At 37.5% G+C, this 13,824-nt stretch overlaps 1 protein-coding gene across 1 annotated transcript in view; it reads left to right on the top strand.

The window, feature by feature from the left end:
* svilb (supervillin b) overlaps positions 1 to 13,824 on the top strand; it is a 55,278-nt gene that overhangs the window by 14,963 nt on the left and 26,491 nt on the right. Inside the window, 9 exon segments of the mRNA XM_048163832.1 lie at positions 1,493 to 1,663; positions 1,931 to 1,965; positions 2,098 to 2,162; positions 2,354 to 2,490; positions 3,025 to 3,120; positions 5,102 to 5,366; positions 5,663 to 5,749; positions 8,080 to 8,671; positions 12,026 to 12,623. Coding sequence (XP_048019789.1) covers positions 1,493 to 1,663; positions 1,931 to 1,965; positions 2,098 to 2,162; positions 2,354 to 2,490; positions 3,025 to 3,120; positions 5,102 to 5,366; positions 5,663 to 5,749; positions 8,080 to 8,671; positions 12,026 to 12,623 — 2,046 coding nt within the window.

The following is a 13,824-nucleotide window of genomic DNA, read 5'->3' as shown; positions in this document are numbered from 1 at the left end:
AAAGAGAAGAAAATAAGCAAAAGAGTGGAATTAAAAATGAGGAGGTTCAGGTAATTGGAGCACTAATCGGTTAGAGAGGATGGAACAAGGAGGTGTCAGTAAGGTTGACAAATTCAAAGAAAGAGAATGGGAAGTTGATCAAAGAAAAGGCCAAGTTGAACAGTCTGTTGAACCACTGGTACAGGGTGATAAGAAAATCAGTCAAGAGCTAGAGGAGCAAGAAGGCCAAAGGTTCCAGCAAAAAGAAGTGGCAGAAGGACATGGTAGGAGACGACGGATCAATCTGTCAGAGAACGAGGAAGGCAAGTCAGACGAAGACGGATAAGCCAATCAGAAGATGATTGGGAGGGACGTAGGGTGCGTAAAATTGGCCAGTTGGATGAATGGGAAGCACGAGGAGTGCATCGAATGGGCCAACCAGATGATCAGTTTGAAGGATGTGAAAAGGGAAAGCAGAGGTATAACCCACAACTACCTGCAGATGTGAACACCGCTCCCACACAGGTACAGCTAACGAATGAACAGCATTTTCCACACATTAGGGTGGGGGAAACTGGAGGGTACTTGCAGAAAGGTTCCTCCCTCCCACAAGCTCAACATCGTGTGAGTCAGGATGCAGGTGACCTCAGGCCAAAGGTACGAATCCGCTCCATGTCAGATATTGGAGTAACTCAGCGGTCTGCTGCATTGCGAAGTCTTGACCGTGCTGCCAGTCGAGAGTCTGCCATAGTGATGGGTGCTGGGGTTCATACTAAGGAGCCGGGTGCCGTGGCCAATGGTGAAATGGGCACCTTGGACACAAGAGTTTCTGTGGCAAAGCTGAGACATTCCTACCTGGAGAATGCTTCTGGACGCAGACCTGAGCTGTACGTGGACTGGCCTGTCAGCATGCTAAATCAAGATTTTGTCAAAGATGATGATTAAACCTACTAACCTTTAAGTAATAACCCGTACTTTTGGATGTAAAATTCTGCTTTTTTTAATCATATGGAATGCCTTTACCATATGCTGCTGTTCATTCAGAAGTTTAATTTGTAATTGCTGAAACTTTACCACACATCCAATCAGCTAAGTCTGAACGGAGGAATGTTGGATTCAACTAATGGCTTCAATGATGACTTTGCATTTCAATCACTTAATCTAAACTTAATTTAAATCTACTTTGGCATCTCCTCTAACAATATTGGCAGCAAGATGAGATTTTGTAGGGTTACAAACTGTTGGTTCTTAATCTTGCCTTGATCTTCTGTCTTCATCAAATGCATGATTATCTTTACTAAATAAAACTGATTGTGTGACTTGATTTATTGATTGATTTTTGTCTAAACTTTAGTGCCCTGAGACTTTTGTGTGTGCATGAGAATTGACTTGTATGCACACAAAAATGTCTTAGGGTTTTTTTTTTTTTTTACTGCAAATTTTGCTTTAGAGACTCCATACTCAACTAATTCTGAAGGTTATCTTATATTAAGACAATCTTTCCTGTCTAAAGGGAGTCTAAAGGTGACCAGGTTCCCATGGAGACTGATCCAATTGTCAGCAGTGACGGGGAGAGAGGAGCACGTCGGCCCAGACGTTATATTTCCCCTGGTGATGACAGGAAGTCATCTGAGAGGTTTAGAACCCAGCCAATTACATCAGCCGAAAGGCTGGAGTCTGATAGGTACAGTGAAACAAGAAGTCATGTGTTGCACTGAAAACACCAATTTATTATTAGTTGTGGTAAATTGTCACTTTTTATTCTCAAGTCTCCCACAGTCTTTTAAAAATATATACTTATCAGAATTTATTAAAGCATTTTTTGAAAGGTTTAGTCAGTATCTTTAATGTACATTTTTGAATTTATTTTTAAGTTTTGTTTTCTTTAGTCATATCACACCAGTTGAATCATCAGGGTTAGTTATTTTTCTTTTTGTACTTTCATCTTCAGGTCCCGTCTTAGTCCAGAGCTTCAACATGCAGAATGTGAGTCAATATTTATGCAATATCAAACAAACTGTTGTATGAAAATATCAGCAGCATAGTCATGCTTTTCTAACAGTTCTATAAACAGTTAATATTGAGTAACTTAAGTTGAACCCCCCTTTTTTTGTCTAGTGGATGAAGAAAAAATGGATGAACGAGCTAAAATGAGCGTGGCAGCCAAGAGGTCTCTTTTCAGGGTATCAACTCTCTGTAGCATACACAACTTGCTGAATATGATATATCACATGGTGATACAAAAAAAAAAAAAAACACATTACTATTGAATATATATTTAGTTGTTTAATGCCGTTAATATTACATTTGTTTGCATAGCCAAATATTTTTGTTGTTTGTGACCTCTCCTGGTCTGTCTGTTCTCGTCTGGCAGGAGCTGGAGAGGACTTCAGAGGGAGGTGTACCCAAACCTCGGTCACGCAATGCTGCAGTTGAACGGAGACTAAGACGAGTGCAGGATCGTTCACGAACACAGCCAGTCACGTCAGAGGAAGTTGTCATTGCTGCTACGTAAGTAATTTCCTCATTTTTGTGATGTAAAGGTGTTTTGCCACAAGTTAAAAATTCTGTTTACTCTCCTTCATGTCATTCTAAGCCAGAATGCTGTTGTTTTTTCTGTGGAACCCAAAGAGAGTTTTGAAGAGTAATATCAACAAATAATGACTAACTATTAGAAAAGTACTTAATGACAAAGTACTTTTTTCATTTTGGAGCTTGTGGTCATTAGAAACGGTGTTTATAGTATCATGAAATTTTGTGTTTCCGAGAAAAAAAAAATGACAGCACACAGGTGTACAACAACATGAGGGTGAGTAAATAATGACAGAATTTTTCATTATGGGTGAACTGTTTCATTAAAAGATATACTCATTACTGACCATTTAATATTCCCATAATCACTCATTTGATGCTAAAATGACTAATTTCTTTTGGTCATTTTCACTTTAACTCTGATGTTTCAATGATTTGTTCTTCACCCCTACTTTTGCAATAATTCTTGTACGCTTCACTCTACCATTCCTTTTGTTTTGTCCTCCTTTAAAGTTCCCCTGCTCCCCCTTCCCAAGTCATCACTGTTCAAACCACTGCTCCCAGAATCCCCAGTCCTGCCGTAGTCAGCACTTCCATGACTAGCTTCAGGTATCATTTATTTTGTATGCGTTTCTGTGTATACATGTCATGAGAATTTAGGACTTGTTGTCTTCAGCTGCATGCTGTTTCCTAATTTGTTCATTGCTTGACTTGGGCTTTTTATAGAAACAAACCAGATGTGTTTTTTATTTTTTGACAACATGATTGCATATTAATAGAAAATTCAGACCATACTTGGAGAAAAGAGTCTAATTAACTGGTTCATTCATTCTGGTGCATTTTTGGTGTATTTTTCAGTTCTCAAAATGTGTCTGTGTGAATGTTTATGTGCCAGTGCTCCATCTGCTGGTGAATTTAGCGTTCACTCGCTGTTGTAAATTCTCATTGGAAAACAGAATGACTGGCATGCAATTGTGGGGTTATGCAGTTCCTCAATTTTGAAATGTGAGCATGTGACTGTCTGTGAAAAAGTAAGAGTATATTAATGTGTGTGAGCATGTGCATATGTTTTGGGTGTCTACATCGGCGCGTGGTCATCCAGATTAGCTGTAAATAGTCACATGGTAAGTAGCAAAACAAATTCTGCGTACTTCATGCACACTCAAATGTCAGAGGTGTCATCCATCTGTCAAGACTTTTATGAAAGTGACAGGGGGAGAGATGAACTTAAACTAGAACAAAGTTTCACTCAAATTAAGTACAAGAAAACGACACCAATGCATTTGAGTCCTATGTCTTTTTTTTCTTTTCTTTTTTTTTTAAACTGTGTATAGACTGAAACATTGGCTAGGTAGTGAATTGAACTCTGTTTAATAAGGTGAAAATTACACCATTATTTGCACCTGTTTACGTTTGCTAAATTCTTGCCACTCTCTGTACAGTTACAGAGTTGTTTCTACAGATCCCATGAATCTTTTTGATTAATCTTTTATTGTTAGTCCATATTTGTTAGATTTGATCTAAATGCTACTATACTGACAAGATTAGGTCTATGCTTAAAAGATAAATGAAAAATGATTATTATAGATGTAATACTCTTATTTATTATCATAGATGTTTTTAAAACTATTATAGAATAAATAATTAATACAATTATAAATATTTTAAAATTGTGTATATGAGTGAGAGAGTTTAGAATCTCTTGAAATTGAGTTTATATCACGCAATTCTGACTTTATAACTCGCAATTGTGTTTATATCGCAATTCTGAGAATTGCTTGATGATAACTCACAATTGCAACAGTCAATTGCGACTACACTAAAAAAATAACTAAAAAAAGAAACAAATTTACACAGTAAAATACCGTTGAAAACAGTAATATACTATAAAAACAATGCATTCTGGGTAATTGTTGTTTTAAGAAAAGAGGCCTATAGGCTACTTTCTCAAAAAATGACAAAAATATTACCCAGAATGCATTGTAATATACACAAGTAATATACTGTAAAAACAATGTATTCTGGGTAATATTTGTCATTTTCAAGAAAGTAGCCTATAGGTTACTTTCTCAGAAATGACAAATAATATTATCCAGAATGCATTGTTTTTATAGTATATTACTATTTCAATGTAAAAGTATTTTACTGTGTAAATTTGTTTTGTTTTATTTTTTCGGAGTAAATTTTATAGAGTGAATTCTGACTTAACTTTATAAGAAAAGTCAGAATTGTGAGAGAAAACGCTGCAATTACCTTTTTATTTTTTTATTTTTTAGTGCCAAAAACAAGCTTCCATAATGTACAGCTATGTAGTATAATTACTTATATTATTATTAGGTGTAACAGAATAATGAAACGCTTTCTTTCAAGAGTAACTTTTATGAGTGTAATTATGGATAGCTGACTGTATATAGCTAATGTATAAAATCATATTGCTCTGCTTAATGACTGAGTTGTGCACAAACTAGTTACTGGGATTCACACTTACTATAATTGTTTAAGAATCGTTTTGTGTGCAGTTTTGTTAGCAGCCGGACTGGTCTCTGTGTGTAGTGTTTTATTATAACATAACATGTGATTCTCCTCCCAGTTTGCAGGCTTCATCAGCACATGGATCGGCCCACCATGAGCAGGAGAAAGAAGATGTTTCAAAGGAGGCGGTTGCAGGAGAAGAGGGCTTGGGGCCTGATGAACCGGACCTATCAGCACTAAGCCTGGCTGAGAAGATGGCATTATTCAATCGCTTGTCGCAACCCTCTGGCCAATCAGCAAACGGCCCCCGCTCTGACACACGCCAGCGTAGGGCCAACGCCCGCTTTCAGACCCAACCTATTACCCAGGGCGAGGTTGATCAGGTGAGGCTTCCCTCTTTCTTTCTTTTTTTTGTAAGTTCACAAATAAGGATTTTTTTGTGGATACCACCATTTAAGTAAATGGACATTTTTGCTTTGAGCACTCTAAAATTTAAAAAGTCTGTCTGAAATTTCTAGGCTAGTTGCACCAAGTTTACAGAGGTCATGCATTATTATTTGTCAGTTATTTTTGTGTTATTTTGCTGGTATATATGTCTTTCATCCTGAATCATTTAGAAGTTGTATTTGACTTCAGTCAATACCCTCTTGAAAGTGAAGAGATATTGTGCCATTCACAGGAACTTACAAAAGATGTAGATCCGTCCAGTCTCACAGTTCAACCCGCTGTGACTAATGATTCTGTTGGTCCCCCTCAGAGCGAGCAAGTAAGAGACCCTGGACTGAGACTTTTGATTGGCTGAGCAGTGAGAGCTTTGCCTTGGCAGCAGCTGCTGATTGGTTAATTTCTGAGTTTCCGAAAACATTGCATTTTCCAACTGAATATTTGCTTCTGCCGAGTTGCATTATAACTGCTTTGATTTTGACTTGTTTCATTTCTTGATCTAGTAACTGCATTTCACTGCATTCTGTCATTTACTAAACTTTATGTTATTACAAACCTATATGGCTTATCCCCCCCAATGGAACAAGATGTTTGGCAGGATGTTCATGTTGATTTTTATTCATACAGCAAAAGCATATGGAGAACAGGGGCTGGGCTGTCGGTGTCCAAAATTTGGTCTTTTCCTAACACAAAGCTATATATAAAGTCATATGGCTTCAGATGATTTGAATTATTCTATGGTCTGTCTGAATACTTGATTCTAATTGGTCGGATGGTGTGCAACAGGTAGTTCCAAGTCAGTTTAATCACCCTTCTATAGTAATCACTCGCATCATCACACACATCCCTCGCACACAGAGATTCAAATAAATGTAATCTTACACATTACTTTATCTGTGTGTCTGATTTAAAGTGGGCAGAGTGCTACATCTAATGAGCTGTAACTGATGAAAAAAACAGCATTTTTACCCTTCCGGTCAAATATTGCACTGCAAACATCAATAACAGCTTTGAGTGTTCAATGCTGGCAAATGTCCATGGTATAAGTGGGATAATCCATGGTGCTTAATTGTATTTAATGTGCACTTTTAGTGTACTTTAAATCCTAAAAATATATTGTAAAAGCTTTTTGGAGATAATATAATAATGAAATAAGAGGCCACTTAAAGGATAAGTTCACGCAAAAATGGAAATTCTGTCATTAATTACTCACCCTCATGTTGTTCCACACCCATAAGACCTTCATCTTTGAAACACAAATTAAGATATTTTTGATAAAATCTGATGGCTCAGTGAGGCCTGCATTGACACCAAGTTAACTTAGACTTTCAAATGCCCAGAAAACTACTAAAAACATATTTAAAACAGTTAATGTGACTACAGTGGTTCAACCTTAATATTTGAAAGCGACAAGAATGCTTTTTGTGCGGCAAAAAAACCCCAAAAAACTACTTTATTCAACGATATCTAATGAAGGGTGATTTCAAAACACTGCTTCATGAAGCTTCGAAGCTTTACGAATCTTTTGTTTCGAATCAGTGGTTCGGAGCGCATATCAAACTGCCAAAGTCACGTGAACCATTGAAATTTTGAAACACTTATGACACAACGAAGCCTCGCTTACTGAAATCGCATGACTTTGGCAGTTTAATGCACGCTCACTTTCATGACTGTTTCTTAACACACAGTTTTAAAAAAATGCACTTTCTAATGTCATATAATATATTACTTAAGTACATTTTAAATCATTGTTTAAATATTTTTTTTTTGCCATGCATTAAAGAAATACACATTTTGATTTGTTGACTAACATACTAAAGCACATGTACTTGATTAGAATTTGAACTGTAATGTGACATTCTATATTACATATCTTAAATGTACTAAATTGCAACTTCATCATTACAAATGTGTATTTACAAATATTTTTTAAATACTTGATATACAAGTTTCAATAAAAATAACTTTTTCAAAGTATATTTTAGTTTACCAGAAATGCTTGCCATTACATTCAGCAGTACACTTTAACTTTATTTCAAATACAATGAAGCTATTATGAAATTACACATAAAGATGTACTTTTAGGTGGTCAAAAAAACTAATTGAGTGTAATATGAAATTTAACTATAATACATTTTCATTTAATTGCAAATAACATGCAGTTAAGGTCACACTTAAGTATATTCTTTTATAGCATATTATTTCCATAAGAACTCTTTTTAGAAGTATGCTAGAGTGTACTTGATTTTTCACAAGGGACAATTCACATGGGTAACTTTTATGGTGTTTGTTTGTTTGTTTGTTTTTTGAAGATTTTTGGATCAAATCTGTGTTTGCTATGAGAGAAAATCCACTATCAGACAGTTTTTGTCAAGAAAGTTGGATTAGAATTGTGTTTTAAACACCCAGACCTTGATGATGATGATGATGATGATGATGATGATGATGATAGTGATGTAAAAAGTACTGCTTTGCTGCATGTTTGAGAAGTGAACTGATTAGGTTGTTTGGTATGCAAAACGCATCCAATCTCTGCAAGCTGCTTCTGAATGATGTGTTCTGCATATGACCTTTGACCTCTCTGGGGCCTGTAAATGTGAGTGCCATTTAAAAAGACATCTGAAAATTCAACTATTCTTTCTATCTCTCCAGCTGCAAAATGGAAGCGTGAGGTTGGAGCCTCTCTCTGCATCACTGGTCCGCTCTGTTACCGCGGTCACCGCCCAGGCCTCTGTTGCCATGGTGACAAGCGCTTCCCCATCAATGACCGCAGATGTTCGCATGGGGATGTCGGCAGCTCCGCCCTCCACTCAGGCCTCACCCAATCAGACTCAGCTTCCAGCCTATGAGAGAGGAGTTCGATACTTCAGTCTTACAGAGAGTGGGGAAAATCCCACACCTGATGTTCAGTCTCCGCCCCCCGCAGTGCAGCCCGGCCAATCAGCATATGGCAAGGGTGGGGCCGCGCTGATTTCAGCCAATGGCCAGAGGCAGGACGAAAGTGGGCGGAGGGGAAGACTTGGCTATTTAGGGAGAGAGGAGAGAGATACAGAGCTCCCCAGTGCGACTTCCCCTCCACACACACATGCACTCAGACACACACCCCCTCACGGCAGGGGAGATGCAGAGCTGAGCGGCCCGCGGGAGAGGGAAAAAGAAAGCACACCCGTCTCACAGGGAGGCTACCTTTCACCAGACACTCATCAGACGGCAAGAGGAAATGGTACCAGAGCCGTCGTCTCAGGTAAGGTTAGACAAAACCAAAAAGAAAAGTCTTTTAAAAGGGGTGCAAACCTCTCAGCTGTGTCTATTGTTTCTGTACATGCAGTCACACACATGCATGCTGCATGTCTGCACGATGCAGCCGGCCTCTCATTGGGTTAACCGGGTTAACCGGGCTCCCAGCCTACATGCTGCTCGAGTCGAATGTGATTAGCATAATTTATCATACATCAAGCGTGTGGCTCTCTTTGTCTGAGCCGTGCAAAACTAATGATGCCGAAATGAATCGGGCAGAAGGCAAAGTGGAGTGATGCTCCCCTCCGTGGCTTTTGTTTGCGCTCCCCGCCAAAGCTGTTACTATCCATTCGTCTGGAAGCAAGAGGCGTGTATGTGTGAATTGTGTAGTAAAGAGGGAGATGAATGAAAGACGGGAGCGGTGAGATGGATGGAAGTGTGCTCGGCACACATGCACACACTGATACAGACATGTTGTCACCCTTCAGAAAAAACACAGTAGGTTATCAGGTTCACATCTGCCACATGTTAAAGGACAGCCATGACAGCAGAATGCGACAGTGGCCTTTACAGGAAAAAGGATGTTTATAACATGGGTTTATGTGTGTGTGTGTGTGTGGCAGTGGTGCTTTTCACTGCTGTCTGTTCATGTGTGTCAGTTATTGATTGAGCCCTATGATGAGCATGAGTGTAAGCTGATGTGTAATGCAGTTTCTGCGTTTTATGTTTGTTTTTTTTTTGTTTTTTTTTTTCTTTCTTTCTTTTCTGTATGTGGTGCATTGAAATAGCTATGGCTAGACACATATTTTTGTGTATTCTTAATTGGATGGGTGTAAATATTTGAATGGTATATTAGTGTTGGCTGCTTGATTGGCTGTTATACATGTATATTTTGATTGATTTAAACTGATATAATGCCTCTGGTCAATCTCATGAATTCTGACAAGTGTGTCATGTCCAGTTCATAAGTTCACCTCCCTCATCATTTTATATATATAATATAATATAATATAATATAATATAATATAATATAATATAATATAATATAATATAATATAATATAATATAATATAATATAATATAATATAAAATAATATAAAAAGTCACACGGGTGTATTTGTAAGCATTAAGCAGATATTTTGTAAAGTTCCTACCGTAAATGTATCAAAAATGTTTATTTTTGTCAGCGGATATGCATTCCTAAGGACTGGTTTTATGGTCCATAATTTTATTTATTTCATATCAAACTCTCATTCATGTAATTATTATTTTTTCGGTGATTAATTCTCATTAGACTCTTATTTTACTACGTTAAAGTACAAAATATTAAGTCCAAAGTGCTTGATCATCTATTAGTATTTTGATTAATTCATAGATATAATGCCTCTGATTGCAGGATCAATATCATGCTTACCCATTAAAAAAAAATAAAATAAATAATTATAATATTTTCCCCCCCTTTTAAATTTCCACTATCTGAATTCTCTTATTTAAATCATGATTCTCATTAGATTATCAAATCTGCAAAAATTACTTTTTGACTATATTAAATCATAAAATATTGAAGTACATTTTTGTTTATTAAAATAAATCTGCAAAAAATCAGCAGGGTAAAAATAATGCAACAATCTCCCTTAAAGTTAGTACCATAAATACTGCCATGATATATAACTTAGTGCTGTCAATATATATATATATATATATATATATATATATATATATATATAAACAAATACATTTTACATAAAGAAAGGAAAATTAGGTCCTTTTTGCGAATATTAGATTTTTTTAATATATACATTTTATTCATGACAATTAAGCACACCCTAAATTCCCATTACTGTCATGAAAAAAAGTATAGTAATTTAAAATTGTAATGTATTTCTATTAATGTATTTCTATTAGTGCAGTCAAATCGATTATTATATTTATATGTCTGTTTGTTTACACATATATATATATATACACATATTATGTACAGTCGTGCTCAAAATTATTCATACCCTTGGTAAATATGACCAAAGAAGGCTGTGAAAATAAATCTGCATCGTTAATATGTTTGATCTTTTATTTAAAAAATCTACAAAAATCCAACCTTTCATTGGTGAAGAATAATTTTAAATGGGGGGAAAATCTCATTATGAGAGAAATGTTTTTCTCTAATACACATAGAGCATTTGAAAAGTAACTGACACTACTGGAACTTCAAACAGGATGGGTTATATAGTCAGATGAAGCAAAAAAAAAAAAAATGGTTTTTTTAGCAGCAAACACTTAAGATGGGTTTGGTGCACACAGGGGTAAAAAGTACCCCATGTGTACAATGAAATATACTGCTGTATCTTTAATGTTGTGGGATTATTTTTCTGCTGGAGGTCCTGCACATCTTGTTCAGATACATGGCATCATGGATTCTATCAAATACCAACATATAAAAAATCTAAACCTGACTGTCCCTGTTAGAAGTCTTATAATAGGCCGTGGTTGGATCTTCCATCAGGACTATGATCCATAACAAATATCAAAACCAACACAAAAATGGGTCACTGAACACAAAACCAAGCTTCTGCCCTGGCCATCCCAGTTCCCTGACCTGAACCCTAAAGAAAATGAGTGGAGTGAACTGAAGAGAAGAAGCGCCAACATGCAGCTGGAATCTGAAGGATCTGGAGAGATTGTGCATGAAGGAATGGTCACTGATCTCTTGTCAAGTGTTCTCCAAACTCTTCAGGCATTATAGAAGAAGAGTCAGAGCTGTTATCTTGGGAAAAGGAGGTTGCAAAAAGTATTGAATAAAAGGGTATGATTAATTGTGAGGAGTGTGTATTAGAGAAAAACATTTCTCTCATAATGAGATTTTCCCCCCCATTTAAAATTATTATTCTCCAATGAAAGGTTGGATTTTTGTAGATTTTTTAAATAAAAGATCAAACATATTAACGATGCAGATTTATTTTCACAGCCTTCTTTGGTCATATTTACCAAGGGTATGAATAATTTTGAGCACGACTGTATATAACGTATGTGTATATATGTGTAAACAAACAGACATATATAAATATAATAATCGATTTGACAGCACTAATAGAAATACATTACAATTTTAAATTACTATTCTTTTTTGCATGACAGTAATGGGGATTTAGGGTGTGCTTAATTGTCATGAATAAAATGTATATATTAAAAAAATCTAATATTCACAGAAAGGACCTAATTTTCCTTTCTTTATGTAAAATGTATTTGTTTCTTTTTTCCTTTTGGGAGAAAAAGGCATGTTCTTGACCGGTTTTGTGAGATTTACCCTGTAAGGCTCTTTGTATGTGTATTTGCTCCAATGCTTGACCTCATTGTGTTTCTCCAGATGTCCCTGATCCCAGCGTTCCCGTGAGGGCGGTGAGCACTGCTGCAGTCTCCTCCAGAAGTTCTTCACACGCCTCACACTCCCTCACTTACCTCCAGCAAACCCAGTCATACACTCCTCCGCAACCTCAACCAAAACCAGCACAGCACCCTCAAGTCTACACAGCGACACCCACCCGACCCCAAACACAACCCTACAGCCCGCCGACACCGCCACAGACACAGGCCAAGCTACAAACACACCTCGTTTCTGACTTTAAACCTCTTGCCCACATTGACTCGGCTCCTCCTCAGGCTCCTCCACGACAAACTCAGGTGTACTCTGAACCCCAACGGCAGACACAACCCCGAGTACCGCCGCAGACACAGCCAAAACCACAATCCTTTCTTCCACCTCAGTTACATGCCTACGTTCCCTCTCAACCCAAGGTACCCCCTCAAACCCAGCCAAAACCCCAGTGCTTCATACCACCTCAAACACAACCCCAAGAAGAGATCCTGGGAAAATACGGCCCATCTGGAACCATCGTCTCCATAGACCAAAAGCCAGATATCCAGGAAGATCCAGAGGCCATGTCATCTATGTCAATCAAAGAGAGGTGTGTGTTGATTACTTTACTTGCACATCAGCTGTGGGCATACCAGACATCCCACCTTGCCAACTCATTTCCGGGAGATGGCACATCACGCATTAAAAATAATATTATACTATTTAGTGTTGTAAAAATACCGACCGCAATACCAAGTTGGTACTGAAATTTTGAGCGCTGTTGAGCAGACACTTCTGATTTGCCTTTGTGTTCACATGTTCATCAGATAAGTCTGTGATTGGCCACCGGAGCTTTTGAAAGCACATGAAAGTGTTTGAATTTGAAAGCGTTTTGGGAGTGGGAGCTTTTTAAAGCAGCTGTCTGCCAGCGGAACGGTCCTCCTGCTTTCAAACGTTCCTGTATGTATCCGTGTAAGCGCTCTGTTAAGAGCGTCATTGATGTCTATTTACAACATATTTTTGAAGTGTTGATCATTGTAGCCAATCACAGACATACCTGATGAACGTGAACACGAAGGCCAATCAGAGGTGTTTATGAATTTGCTCAACAGTGCTCAAAGCGTCACATTTTTAAAATTTCATTACCAACTTGGTATTGCGGTCGGGTACTTTTGACAACACTATTACTGTTATATTCATTTGCATAAGCCATCTAACACTGGGACTTTCATTCATTAGTATTCATGCGGCAAAAGTGAAATTAATGTAATTTTAGTGTGACAAAAAAGAAGCAGGTGTCTCATAAAATCCGAATGCAAGTAGTCACAGAAGACGCATTTGAAACGCATGACAAACCAGATGTAACTTTAATACATCTTGGCTGACCACTTGTGATAGGTTCAATGAAAACGTATATTAATGCTAGCTGGAGACAGGCTTTTTTTCTTTCCTGCTTGCTCAATTTCCAGGATATTGCATATAATTTGTGGGCGTCAGGGAGCCCCTATCAATATGCTGGAGACTCCCGGACTATCCGGGAGAGGCGGAATGTCTGGAAGGGTTGCCAGGTTTACATAACAAATCCAGCCCAATTGCTATTAAAGACCTACCCAATAGGTTGTTTGCAATCACGTGGTTCTGGTGACGCGCAAAATAACGGTGGAGGGCAAGCAGTGAAAATTAGAATGGAAGAGATGGAGAAAAGTCCTTTCTGTGCTGGTTTAGAAAGGTATAAACAGAAAATCACAACATATGTTGGACGTGATCTTTATGTTATGAAGATGAGCGACTTTTCCACTGAATTGAAAGAC

The sequence above is a fragment of the Megalobrama amblycephala genome, linkage group LG17 (genome assembly GCF_018812025.1).
Source record: "Megalobrama amblycephala isolate DHTTF-2021 linkage group LG17, ASM1881202v1, whole genome shotgun sequence".
NCBI lineage: Eukaryota > Metazoa > Chordata > Actinopteri > Cypriniformes > Xenocyprididae > Megalobrama > Megalobrama amblycephala.
The sequence above is the reverse complement of the archived record's forward strand: the minus strand, read 5'-3'. Positions and strand labels throughout refer to the sequence as shown.